Source organism: Echiichthys vipera, assembly GCF_963691815.1.
Source record: "Echiichthys vipera genome assembly, chromosome: 16".
In the NCBI taxonomy this organism is placed as follows: domain Eukaryota; kingdom Metazoa; phylum Chordata; class Actinopteri; order Perciformes; family Trachinidae; genus Echiichthys; species Echiichthys vipera.
This window is the reverse complement of record NC_139841.1, coordinates 3,560,136-3,573,380: the sequence shown is the minus strand read 5'-3', so window position 1 is coordinate 3,573,380 and position 13,245 is coordinate 3,560,136. Positions and strand designations below refer to the sequence as shown.

Genomic DNA, 13,245 nt, shown 5'->3' with positions numbered 1-13,245 from the left:
GGGGCTGGTCCCCTCTCATCTGACTGCACCTAGTTTAAACTGGAGCTTATCTGCACCATCCTTTAATTATGCCATCCGTGTTAAATTGATAATGATGTGAAATCATGCTAAATCATTTTTATTTTACTTCTATACATACACAGTGAGTAATAAGAACTTCAATTATATTGTGACAAAAATAAACACTTGATGTTTCTGCTTTGGGGATCCCATGGTCTTTCTTAAATCCTAGCCACAGATCTGACACAAACCCAACTCATAGCTGAATATCTACGCCGGCACTGCAGTTTTTTGTTCAAGTATGTGAAAAGGATGTCCCACCACTACTCAAAATGAGAGGTTTGTAGTTCCTCACAAAACCCACAGAGAAGTCAGCACATGTTATTGGGTTTGCTGCCTAGACAACCATCTTAGTTCACATTCGGAACTCTAAGCTTTACATTCTTCATGTGTGTTGTAGGTACTCTAGGTTCTTTGGATCAAAAGTGTGACTATCAAATGAAATATTTGATAAAGAAAATGAATAAAGAAAAAAAAAGAAAAATTAACAAGTTTGGTTTATTGAAAAAACCCTCACACAGAGAATCAATTCAATGTAGGGCCTTGACTAACGTTCAGTTTATGAGATTGAGTATTCTCAATAAATGTATCGTTAATCAAGTAAATATTAGCTATCACCAATAATTATCAAAATATAATATTAATGATGACTCTAGTTAAACCAGAGTACCTCGGGGCACCAGCGTCACAGACGGAGTGACAACTAATATAACAGAGAAATAGAAAACTAATTATTATTACAGATATTCAATTCAAAAAACAGAAAAGTCAATCCTTGTGTGTGTGAATGAGACAAAGAGGAGAGAAGGAGGAGGGGTGTGGGCTTGGACCCCTGCAGAAAAGGTGTGAATGATTCTGCTCCAGGCAGGACCCCCAGGGTTCTGGGATTAAGGGCGTGATCACACTGTCCTTTTGGCCGCGGCCAAAACCGTTTTTTCAGCTAAAGTCTAGTACCTTTAAGCCATGTGAGTGCACCCGCTCCGCGCTCAACTGCGGCCAGCGGACCGTCCACGGCCCGCTTGAAAGAGGTGGGCTTTAGCGGAGCCGTTTGCACATGTACGAGCACGAGCGTGCGCACGTGTACGAGCACGAGCACGAGCCCTACGGCAGTAGCGTTATGTCCGCCTGTTCGGACATGTAAATAGAAGGACGGACCATGCGCGGACATTTAACAACAACAACAATGGTGGTGAAAGGTTCATGTTGGTGTGATGCGGAGGTGGAGTGTTTACTGCAGATTTGGTCGGATGAAAACATTCAAAAACAATCGACAAGACGCACAAAAACTCCGAGGTCTGTGGAAAGATTTGTAAACAAAGCCACACACACGCGATCAATGCGTGTGACGTGTTACGGCGTGATGGCGTATGGAAAGCAAGAATCACACTGTCCTTTTGGCCGCGGCCAAAACCGGTTTTTCAGCTAAAGTCTAGTACCTTTAAGTAGTGTGAGCGCACCCGCTCCGCGCTCAACTGGGGCCAGCTGGGCCGCCACGGCCAGCTTGAAAGAGGTGGGCTTTAGCGGAGCCGTTTGCACATGTACGAGCACGAGCGTGCGCACGTGTACGAGCACGAGCCCTACGGCAGTAGCGTTATGTTAACAACAACAACAATGGTGGTGAAAGGTTCACGTTGTGTTTACTGCAGATTTGGTCGGATGAAAATATTCAAAAACAGTCGACAAGACGCACAAAAACTCAGAGGTCTACGGAAAGATTTATAAACAAAGCCACACACACGCGATCAATGCGTGTGACGTGTTACGGCTTGAAGGCATATGGACAGCAAGAAGCATTGGCCGAGGCCCAGGTAGTGTGAGTACAAACGGGGCTGGGGCGCGGGGGGGAGAGGGAGGGGGGACAAGTACCCTAAAGTCCGGGTCGTGGTCCGGGAGGACAGTGTGATCACGCCCTAAGGAAGGCCGGTGGCCAGTCCAGGTGAAGAGTGGAGGTCCAGATGAAGAGAGTCGAGTAAAGAGATTCCAAGAAAGAGAGAGAGCAATATGGTGTCCTCCAGTTTTATGGACAAGATGGTGTCATCAGCCAGAGGTCAGGTCAGCCAATGGACTAACAGTTTTGGGTCCCTTGGAGGGTTTTCTCCACACCTGGGTGTGACCTGTTGGTCTTACCTTTGTTTCTGACCAGGCGGCCAGAAACAGGCTTCTGAGCCTTGTGTAGTCCTTTGTTTGATCAGGCTGAGGCCTTGTCTGAACCAAACATGAAAGTTCACATTAATCAGGAATAAACAGTCATCTGTGGAATGCCGGTTGCACCTACAGTGGTAGCACATGGATCATGGGTCATGAAGTTTCCTTGGATCATAGTAGCATCTGGGTCATGGTTGCTGTTGTGGGAAAATCTGAAAGCTAGGAGAATCAGGATAAAAAAGTACAAGTCAACCAATTGAATTCAGTCCTTCATAATGTATGGGTAGGTCTATCTGGGTAGATTTGTATTAAAAGATGCAAAAAAGACACATTTAACAAAATGTTGTTATAGTATATAAGTTAGCATCATTTTTGTATAGTATTTCATCGTGAATTTAGTGGTGGCATCATGATTCTTGTTTTTTTGTTGTTGAAGTAAATTAACTAATTTCTGATCAAACTATAGAAGCTTTGCACCTCACACATAACTCATGTGTGTCTCAGTAGGCCTTCCTTATCATTATAGGAAGCTTTGAACTACCTAAATAAAACCAGCACACTGTGAAGCCATCAATTGCTAACTGGAATTCTGACATTTTGGTAAACAAAATACCACAGCTGGGAAAAAGAGAACTGAGTATCTTCATCTTTGTGGTTCCACAACAGCCAGTAAAAATAGAATTGTGTTAAATACTTTTGATTATATGACCTAGATTAGCTTTAATCAAACATGTATATTGCTAGACTAAATAAAACTTTTTGGTAAATGCATGGATCACATTGGAAGTGTGTGTGACTGATATGTTTAATGGTGAAAAAATGCTGCAGATTGAAAAGCTCTTCTTTTAGTCATTAGAATTTGAAGGGAACATGAATGTCTGATTAAATGCCTGGTCATTAGTGAAATACTTTAAAGTGACTGAACTGAACGATTTTAGTCTGGACGAAAGTGGTGGCCCTGACTGCCTAACATATCCAATCCTAGAATCATGCTGTACACATGGCTAAATATGTGTTAGCATATTAGCCCTTCATTAACAATTGATATACTTTGAATTTTGTCTGGCGTACTGGATGTAGGGGCCTGACGCCCGGGGCTGTACTGGACGTCAAGCCCCTTCCTCTATCTCCTATCTGTTTTGAGTGCCTCGTTGCTGCGCCTGAGGCTTAGCGCCGCCCGAGGCTATTGTGATTGGTTTAAAGAAATACAAAGAACCCAGAGCATTTTCCAGAAGGTTAGCTCAGCCAGACTCCAGTGTTGGAGTATGGTGGGACAGTGGCAATGTGAGACTACTTCGGTCTAACAGCAGCCAATCACATTACACAAGCGGGTCAGTGCAGAGCTGCAGACAGACAGCAGATGATATCTGAGATGATGATGATGATCAGAGGAAATATCAGCTGTTATTAATGAATCTTATAGTCTTAAGTTATCTGCTCAAAGGCCAAATGATGATGTGGTGATCTGGGCTGTCTGGTGTTTGTACAAAGATCAAGAAGCACCACTCAACATCACTGTACAATTAATATAACATTTTATGATCAATCATAATCATTATTTAAGCTTACCAGGCCTCTAGTTTTTGGACCAAGTCACTTGTCACAAATAATATTTGTGGAAGATGTTAGAATGTGTCAACAACGTTTCATATCTTCAGTGGTTCATCCGATTTTAGGTGGTTACAGATGTTAAAAATTGCATCCAAATGGATCAACCAATGGATCTCTATCAGGGTCGCGGGGGGCTGGAGCAGATCCCAGCTGACATCGGGCGTGAGGCCGCGTCCACCCTCGACAGGACACCAGTCTATCACAGGACACATAGAGACGAACAGAGACAGACAACCATCCACACTCACATTCACACCTATGGGTAATTTAGAGTCATCAATGAACCTAACACCTGCATGTCTTTGGACTGTGGGCGGAAGCCGGAGAACCTGGAGAAAACCCACGCAGACATGGGGAGAACATGCAAACTCCTTCATTGATCATCGTCTTTTAAATGTTATAAAGTGTATTTAAAAGTGCTGTAATAAATAAATGTTTCTACACATTTACAGTCCTGTGTCTTGCTGCTCTTGATGAAGGACTTCATAGCCCACCTTTGACACAATACAATACACATATTTTATGTTTTTTCTTTTATGTTTTTTTAATTAAAATTGGAAGTTTTTTACTATACAACCACCTTATTTTAATTTCTTTTGTTCTATTTTGAATATTTTGTGAGGTGAAGAAAGTTAATGTGTCCTCTCCTTAATCTTCCCTGTCTGAAAGTGCAGATCTGACTGACATGGCAACGTCACTGCACTGCCACAGGACAGTCATATTGGCTGTGGCCTTCTGTTTCCTGCCTTGCATCACTTCCTCCCTCAACCTGGAAGATCCTAATGTCTGCAGCCACTGGGAGAGGTCGGTCACACACACTGAAATCATTTCTTCAAAAGCCTTTTACCTGTCTTACAAAGACCTCTAAAGCCCTTACTGATTTCAGTTGCTACGGTAACCAATTCTGCTGGTCAAATGTGCAAGGAGCAGATCAGAGAGGTCCACCTCTACACAAATGAGAAAAGTTCAATATCAGTTCATTGTCTGTGTTAGGCCACATTCAGACTGTGTGAAAAAAGCAGCCCTCTCATTCATTTGAATGGAACCAGTCCACCTGTGCAGTGGGGGTGCTCCGGAAAAACAGCTCTAGGTTGTCTGGCAAAAACGTCCAACCAGGCGCAACTGTGGCTGCAACGCAACATAACTTCATCATGCAAGGAGACATTCCTGCTGGATGAGTTGCAATTAATCCCGTATTTTTACTGTTATCCTCGTAATTGTCATTGCAAAAGACAAAATTGGTTTTGATATCTGATGAGCCTTTAAATGCATTAAACTGTGACACTGTTAGTACTGGACTTACTAAGTCCTAGTTCATTGTCTGTCTGGTACCTGGAACACTCCACCCCGACCAACAGATTGCCCTATGCTGATAAAGCCTAATTCCCTGTTTCAGTATGAAACCAGGACATGGTTAGCCAAGCTTAAACTATAGTCTAAATTCTGAAAATCAGTTGAGCCTCTGAGACAGATTTGATAACAGCAAAGCGGTCTTTTCCTTCTCCATGGTAACAGAAGCTCCGGTAGCTGAGCTGCTAAGCTAATCACTAGCTGCTCAGAGTTTACAGAGAGGGAGGGGGGGGGGGAGGGGATGAGGAGCAGGGGAGACGAGGGGATTGGATAGAGGGTACGAGCCAATGGGAGACTTCCGTGACGGATAGCTCCCATTGGTCAATTTCTTTTTTTCAGGCCTACGGCTGAAAGACTAAATGGATTTTTTTGGTTCTTTTTGCTAATTTCATATTGAGTAGATTGGACTAGAGGACCATAATCACTGTATAAACAATGTTAATAATAATTACCAGCATTCCCAATGGTAGACCATAGCTTCAACATAAAGACTGGAAGCAGGGAGAAGCAGCTTGCTTAAAAAAACTCTTTATTTAAGCACATTTAAAAATAAACCCTGTAACCACAGTGCTGTACAGACGAGCAGGTAGCTGAAACACAAAAAGAAATGGACACGAACAGCAATGTCCACAGCTCAAAGGCACAAACAACCAGCTCGTGGGCACAAAAATATCAAACTCTAGTAAATAGAGGAGTTTTGAGCCTTGACTCGTGATTGGATGGAGGGGGCAGATCTGCTGGGAGGGGGGCTGTTTTACATTTCTTTTTGCATACAGGAAAACAAACAAACACATAAAACAAAGTAAATGAGTGAAATTATACACTGATGTGATATTACAAAGTAGTAATTGTAAAAGCTTGAAATGAAACTTTGGCTGGTTTCTGGATTAAAAGAGAACTTGTGCGATGTAGAAGAAGAAAAAGGGAGATGCAGATTCCCCAGCTCTATTTCCTTCCACTGACTAATGTGAGGGAATTCTGATTGGAAAATGTCCGATTCAATGGGACTTGTGCTGTTCACACTGTCAAAAGCAAATCAGATATGGGTCACATATGAGGGGAAAATCAGATTCAGGTCATTTGGACCTGCAGTGTGAACGGAGCCTGAGAGGCAACAGAACATTAGAGCCTTCTCATCTTTACTGGCACTTAGAAGGATTTTGCTAGAATGGAAGTCTGCCAGTTCATCCAAATCATCAATGTGTTCGAAGGACTTGGTGAGCTTTCTGAACCTGTAAAAAATCAGGTACACGATAAGAGGGTCTACTAATGGTTTTTCATAAAGTATGGAACTCTGATATCTTATTTCCACGGGCTTAGAACACAACAAATTAGATCAATGTGTTTTTGTGCCTCCTCTACCAAGCCTTTACAGTGCTCATAGATGTTTCAGATCGACTTAACTGCAGATACTAGTGTTTATGTAATACGATGAATCATTAACTGCAGCCATAAGTGGTACATTAAATAGCTGAATTGAAAAATGCAAAGCTCTCCAAAGAGCCTGTGGTCAGAGCAGTTCACGAGGCAGTCATAAGGTAGACTCTGTCACCGCCCCCCAAAGTGAGACACAATCTTTATACAATACTCCCCAAGAGTAGAAGTAGAGTGTACACCCCCCCAACACACACACATACACACACACACACACACACACTGATTCTGCTCCTCATGTCTGCTCTCTCTGTCTTTGTGCTTTCAGTTACTCGGTGACAGTGCAGGAGTCCTACGCCCACCCCTTTGATCAGATTTATTACACCAGCTGCACCGACATCCTCAACTGGTTTAAGTGCACCAGACACAGGTGAGGCCTGACACAGACGAGAATGTGTTTGTGAGTGTTCAGAGAGTGGTGGTTAATTAAAGAACCATACTACTGTTTTTGCATGCTTCACACAGCCTACACAGTGTGCTTCACCTACCTGTCAACCATTTTCCAAACCCTACCACAGTGACCACCCCACAGGCTTAAAAGTTCCTCATGTCAGGCGATCAAGCACCCTGTGGAGATCATTCAAATTTGATCTGTATTTCTACATCCTACGAAACAGTGTTGGGCGGGGTTAGATGCTGCAATAGCATCAGTTTGGAGAACACTGGGGAGTTTTTCTTCCCTGAGAGATGAGAACGACACTGAAATATGTTTTTTCTCTTCTCCTGATTGACTGGGTTCATTCAATCACCTCTCATGTATGTTTTGAAAGGCGCCTGCCTTTTTCTCAATCAGTTTGCAATGGAGGCTTCTCAGTTGGTTCAGTGTAACAAACCATCTGACGAGTCAGGTTAGCCCTTTGCTGCATGTAGCCCAAACCAAGGAATAAAAAGGCATTTATGTAGCCTACAAACTGTGGGAATGTATGTTGTATGTAATGAAATGCATCCAAAAATACATTTGAAGTGGGATATATTACCAAGAGGTGTATAAATATAAATGTATCCTATACACATGCAATGATCATCCCATTCAACTAATGAACTAAGGTCTGGTCATTTATTTATTCATTTTATTTTTCAGGGATAGTGCATATTGATGAACATAGCTGTAAATATGCCAGAATTAGCCAAGAGGTTAGTTTTTATCTGTGGTCCATGGCCAGATGAAAAGTAGCATCCTAAAATCAAGACGCAGGTTTAAATCATCAGTTTCAGTATAAAACATGTGATAAAAGTAGGAAAAAAGACCTAAACTATAGTTTAAACAGGACAAATACATTAGCAACAATAAAAGCAGAGCAGAACAAAGCACAACAGAGCAGGGACAGACAATAGCAGCATACATAAGCATACACACATATGACGCATTATGTCATCATAAGCATCATACACATTATCTCCATTTGTCTAATGCAGACAGATTGGCTTACCAATCAGCCATTTGTTTAACTGTTTAGAGAATGACCTGTAGGTGGTGAGTTCTCATGCAGCCCCTCTGCTCCAGAATCACCTTTGAAATCCTGCTCATCCTCTATAGAGCACTTACTGGTTTGGCTCATTACATGTCTGACTTGTTCATTGATTATAACCGGATCAGGCAGAGGTCTTCTAGCTCTACCAAGAAGTAGATCCAGGTCTGGTGAGGGGGCCTTCAGTTAGTGTGGTCCTGCTCTCTGGAACAAGCTGCCTGATGACCTGAGCTCCATCACATCTGTGTTCATTTGTGTGTGTGTGTGTGTGTGAGTGTGTGTGTGTGTGTGTGTGTGTGTGTGTGTGTGTGTGTGTGTGTGTGTGTGTGTGTGTGTGTGTGTGTGTGTGCGTGTGCGTGTGTGCGTGTGTGTGTGTGTGTGTGTGTTGTTTCTTGTAGATAGTGTTAATGTTTTTGGTGTTTTTACTTCTGTGTTGGGTGTATACTTAGGGCGTGATCACACTATCCTTTTGGCCGCGGCCAAAACCGGTTTTTCAGCTAAAGTCTAGTACCTTTAAGTAGTGTGAGCGCACCCGCTCCGCGCTCAACTGGGGCCAGCTGGGCCGCCACGGCCCGCTTGAAAGAGGTGGGCTTTAGCGTGCTCACACTGTCCTTTTGGCCTCGGCCAAAACCGGTTTTTCAGCTAAAGCCTAGTACCTTTAAGTAGTGTGAGCGCACCCGCTCCGCGCTCAACTGGGGCCAGCTGGGCCGCCACGGCCCGCTTGAAATAGGTGGGCTTTAGCGGAGCCGTTTGCACATGTACGAGCACGAGCGTGCGCACGTGCACGCGCACGAGCACGAGCCCTACGGCAGTAGCGTTATGTCCGCCTGTTCGGACATGTAAATAGAAGGACAGACCATGCGCGGACATTTAACAACAACAACAATGGTGGTGAAAGGTTCACGTTGTGTTTACTGCAGATTTGGTCGGATGAAAATATTCAAAAACAGTCGACAAGACGCACAAAAACTCCGAGGTCTGTGGAAAGATTTGTAAACAAAGCCACACACACGCGATCAATGCGTGTGACGTGTTACGGCGTGATGGCGTATGGACAGCAAGAAGCACTGGCCGAGGCCCAGGTAGTGTGAGTACAAACGGGGCTGGGGCGCGGGGGGGAGAGGGAGGGGGGACAAGTACCCTAAAGTCCGGGTCGTGGTCCGGGAGGACAGTGTGATCACGCCCTTAGCGGAGCCGTTTGCACATGTACGAGCACGAGCGTGCGCACGTGTACGAGCACGAGCACGATCCCTACGGCAGTAGCGTTATGTCCGCCTGTTCGGACATGTAAATAGAAGGACGGACCATGCGCGGACATTTAACAACAACAACAATGGTGGTGAAAGGTTCACGTTGTGTTTACTGCAGATTTGGTCGGATGAAAATATTCAAAAACAGTCGACAAGATGCACAAAAACTCTGAGGTCTGTGGAAAGATTTGTAAACAAAGCCACACACGCAATCAATGCGTGTGACGTGTTACGGCTTGAAGGCGTATGGACAGCAAGAAGCATTGGCCGAGGCCCTGGTAGTGTGAGTACAAACGGGGCTGGGGCGCGGGGGGGAGAGGGAGGGGGGACAAGTACCCTAAAGTCCGGGTCTCGGTCCGGGAGGACAGTGTGAGTCCGCCCTTAATTGATTTGGTTCTCTTTTATACTCATGGCCATAATGTATTCTTACGTGTGTTGTTTATGTTACCTATGTTCTCATGGTCATGCTTTTTATATTTTGCCCTTCAATGTAATGCACTTTGAGTTGACATGTAATGAAATGTGCAACATTATTAAAATAGCCATTGCCAAACTGAGGTAAAATCAGCTGTAATGAGCCTAGGTGGGTTAAGTTCAAATGCTTTGACAAAAAACGTTTCAGGCAGAGGGGGGATACACAGTGCAGAGTAGACCAAGGCAATACACTACTGTTACTGTAATAAAAAAATATGTTCCGTTTTACTTCTAAAATGGTACTATGGATTAAAAGAATTTACTTAAAGGTAAAGTCACGTTTCTAATCCAGGACACTTTTTTCAAATTCACCAAATATCTCCTCATGGTCTGGTAGCTGTCTGTGTCTGCGCTGTGGAAAAACAGTGTTCAGACAGCTCTGTAAATGGGAACCAAACAACACAACACTTTTCTGAGGTACTGGTACACAGGACAGGGGAGGGGCCATGGATAGATGAGAGAAAGGCAGTGGGACTGAGAGGGACAGTGAAGCTACATGCTAATGCTCAATGAGCATTGACAGAGGGGCGTGTGTGTTTGGAGGTTGGGTTCAAATAGCAACACAATTTTTACAGAATCGCTGACTCCACCTTTAATTATGCATAATTTAACAGACTGACTGGTTTAGGCCTCACAAGGTCTCAATCAGGACAGAGTTAAAGGATTAAAGCTGGTTCCATATATAGACACTCCACTTTGCACTCCACATTTTGTATCACAACACAAAATGAGCACAGAATTACCAACATTGAGTATGCATCCAGTTGCCTTCCCTTTACTGGGTGGCTCATCCCGAATGTGATCTCACTTCCTGTCTGTGTGCAGGGTAAGCTATCGGACAGCCTATAGAAGAGGAGCGAAGACCATGTACAGGAGAAAGTCCCAGTGCTGCCCAGGCTTCTACGAGAATGGAGAGATCTGTGCTCGTGAGTATCCTCACACACACACACACACACACACACACACACACACACACACACACACACACACACATATCTGCAGCTACTTTATGTATGGAGAAGTCCATATATAGTCACATTGTCAGAAATTGGACCGAAATTAGACACCATTCAAACTTGGTTAAAAAGGTAATTAAGCGTGAGGGTGAATGGATTGACATACATAAACACAAGATATAAGATATGCCAAAAACTGACAACCAAATCATGAAGAGTCTACAGTATAACTGTATACTGAAGATCATGAGCCTTGTCCTTGGGCCACAAATGGATATAATACTACAAGCCAGAATAATATACTCTGTGTATGGCTGTGTGTTCAGCAGTAAGATCCGAGATACCTTGTCCTCCCTCGGTTTAAAGGTAATGCTCTATTGTTGTTTTTTTTCACGTTGTTTTCGGCGCCACTGCTTCCTGGTTTACTCGGGTCAAAAGCAACTGCAGCAGAGTAGGGAGGGTGTAGTTTTGCTCCTTAAACCTAACCATGATTGTTGTCTAACCCTAACCATGTAGTTTAGTTGTCTAAACCTAACCATGTAGTTTTGTTGTCTTAACCTAACCATGTAGTTTTGTTGTCTTAACCTAACCATGTAGTTTAGTTGTCTAAACCTAACCATGTAGTTTAGTTGTCTAAACCTAACCATGTTTGTTGTCTAAACCTAACCAAGTAGTTTTGTCTAAACCTAACTATGTAGCTTTGTTGTTGTCTAAACCTAACCATGTAGTTTAGTTGTCTAAACCTAACCATGTAGTTGTGTCTAAACCTAACCATGTAGTTTAGTTGTCTAAACCTAACCATGTAGTTTTGTCTAACCCTAACCATGTAGTTTAGTTGTCTAAACCTAACCATGTAGTTTTGTCTAAACCTAACCATGCAGTTTTGTCTAAACCTAACCATGTAGTTTAGTTGTCTAAACCTAACCATGTAGTTTTGTCTAAACCTAACCATGTAGTTTAGTTGTCTAAACCTAACCATGTAGTTTTGATGTCTAAACCTAACCATGTAGTGTTGTTGTCTAAACCTAAACATGTTTGTTGTCTAAACCTAACCATGTAGTTTAGGTGTCTAAACCTAACCATGTAGTTTAGGTGTCTAAACCTAACCATGTAGTTTAGTTCTCTAAACCTAACCATGTAGTTTTGTTGTCTAAACCTAACCATATAGTTTTGTTGTCTAAACCTAACCATGTAGTTTTGTTGTCTTAACCTAACCATGTAGTTTTGTTTTCTTAACCTAACCATGTAGTTTAGTTGTCTAAACCTAACCATGTAGTTGTGTCTAACCCTAACCATGTAGTTTAGTTGTCTAAACCTAACCATGTAGTTTAGGTGTCTAAACCTAACCATGTAGTTTTGTTGTCTTAACCTAACCAAACTGTGAAAATAATAAGTAAATTAAATGTAAAATCAGTATCTTACAGTGTTCAAACCTTAGGTCTCCTGAGTTGAAGGCCAGTGTTTAACCTGCTCATCCACATCTGACATGTTTTTTTTTTAAGATTTTGTTCTAAATCCTGTATATGAAGAGCTGTATCCCATGGATTGCAGAATATGTACTTAAAATATGCGATTTTGCAATTGCAATTTTTACAGTTGTCATTTTGTGACACACAGACAGGTGATAAATGAAAGACAAACAAATAAGGACAAATGCACAATGAAGGTCTGAATAGTTCTCTGAATATACAATGATGTGAATCATATTCTACAGCTTTCACAGTCACTACATTGCCTGAGAGTGGCATGTGATTCCATACTGCTTCTACAGTCAGAAAGAAGAACCTTTGTCTTCTACATGTGTTTGCATTACAGTGACTTCATTTGCCAATGAGGCCACTGTGCACCCCCGCCCCTCCCTCTCAGTAGCCACCAGGCAGCAGCAGGTGTGAAGCCACAGTGGCCAGTAGCAAAAACAACTGTTGTTCAGCAGCAACAGTGAAAGAAATGATTATGTTAACACACAGCCTGCTCTTATGACGGTGGAAGTAGTCGTTATATCTGAGTGCTTTGGTGGAGATGGAAACCATGGTGTGATTAATGCAGGGGCTGTGATAATGTGCCCCGGGAGATCAGAGGGGAATTTATTTTAGAGTGAAAGGGCTCTCTTGTATCAGAAACTGTCACATGTTGCTCCTAGAAGCTCACTAAGCTGCACGACAAAACACTGCAGATACTCCAGGCAACATGGCATTTCCAGATGGGAGTCAAATAGGAAAGGAAGTCGAATTGCATCAAGATTAAATATAGTACACATCGTTCATTGTGCCTGTGAAGCATTAGAATTTCAGAAAATACTGCAGTGCCTTGACAAAAGTGTGATGGTTCAGTAATGACAGATGTAGGGATTTAGCAACATAGTACTATAAACATCTGCTGATGTCAGAGAGGAGGAGTTTAGTTTTCATTAAAATCACATTATTTATTCATATTTGGTTAGAGACATTAGTTAGACACTAGCTGCTGGGGACCAAAAACAGAGTGAATATCAGGTGG

The 13,245-nt window shown here is 42.8% G+C and overlaps 1 protein-coding gene across 2 annotated transcripts in view; it reads left to right on the top strand.

Annotated features, from left to right (window-relative positions):
• megf10 (multiple EGF-like-domains 10) overlaps positions 1–13,245 on the top strand; it is a 78,505-nt gene that overhangs the window by 10,637 nt on the left and 54,623 nt on the right. The window contains exons 2-4 of one of the 2 annotated variants that reach the window (XM_083930178.1): positions 4,491–4,620; positions 6,869–6,970; positions 10,619–10,719. In XM_083930178.1, coding sequence (XP_083786304.1) covers positions 4,502–4,620; positions 6,869–6,970; positions 10,619–10,719 — 322 coding nt within the window. In that variant the 5' untranslated portion in view covers positions 4,491–4,501. Of the gene's footprint in view, positions 1–4,485; positions 4,621–6,868; positions 6,971–10,618; positions 10,720–13,245 lie in introns of both variants that reach the window. The other variant, XM_083930177.1, reaches the window with a different exon arrangement.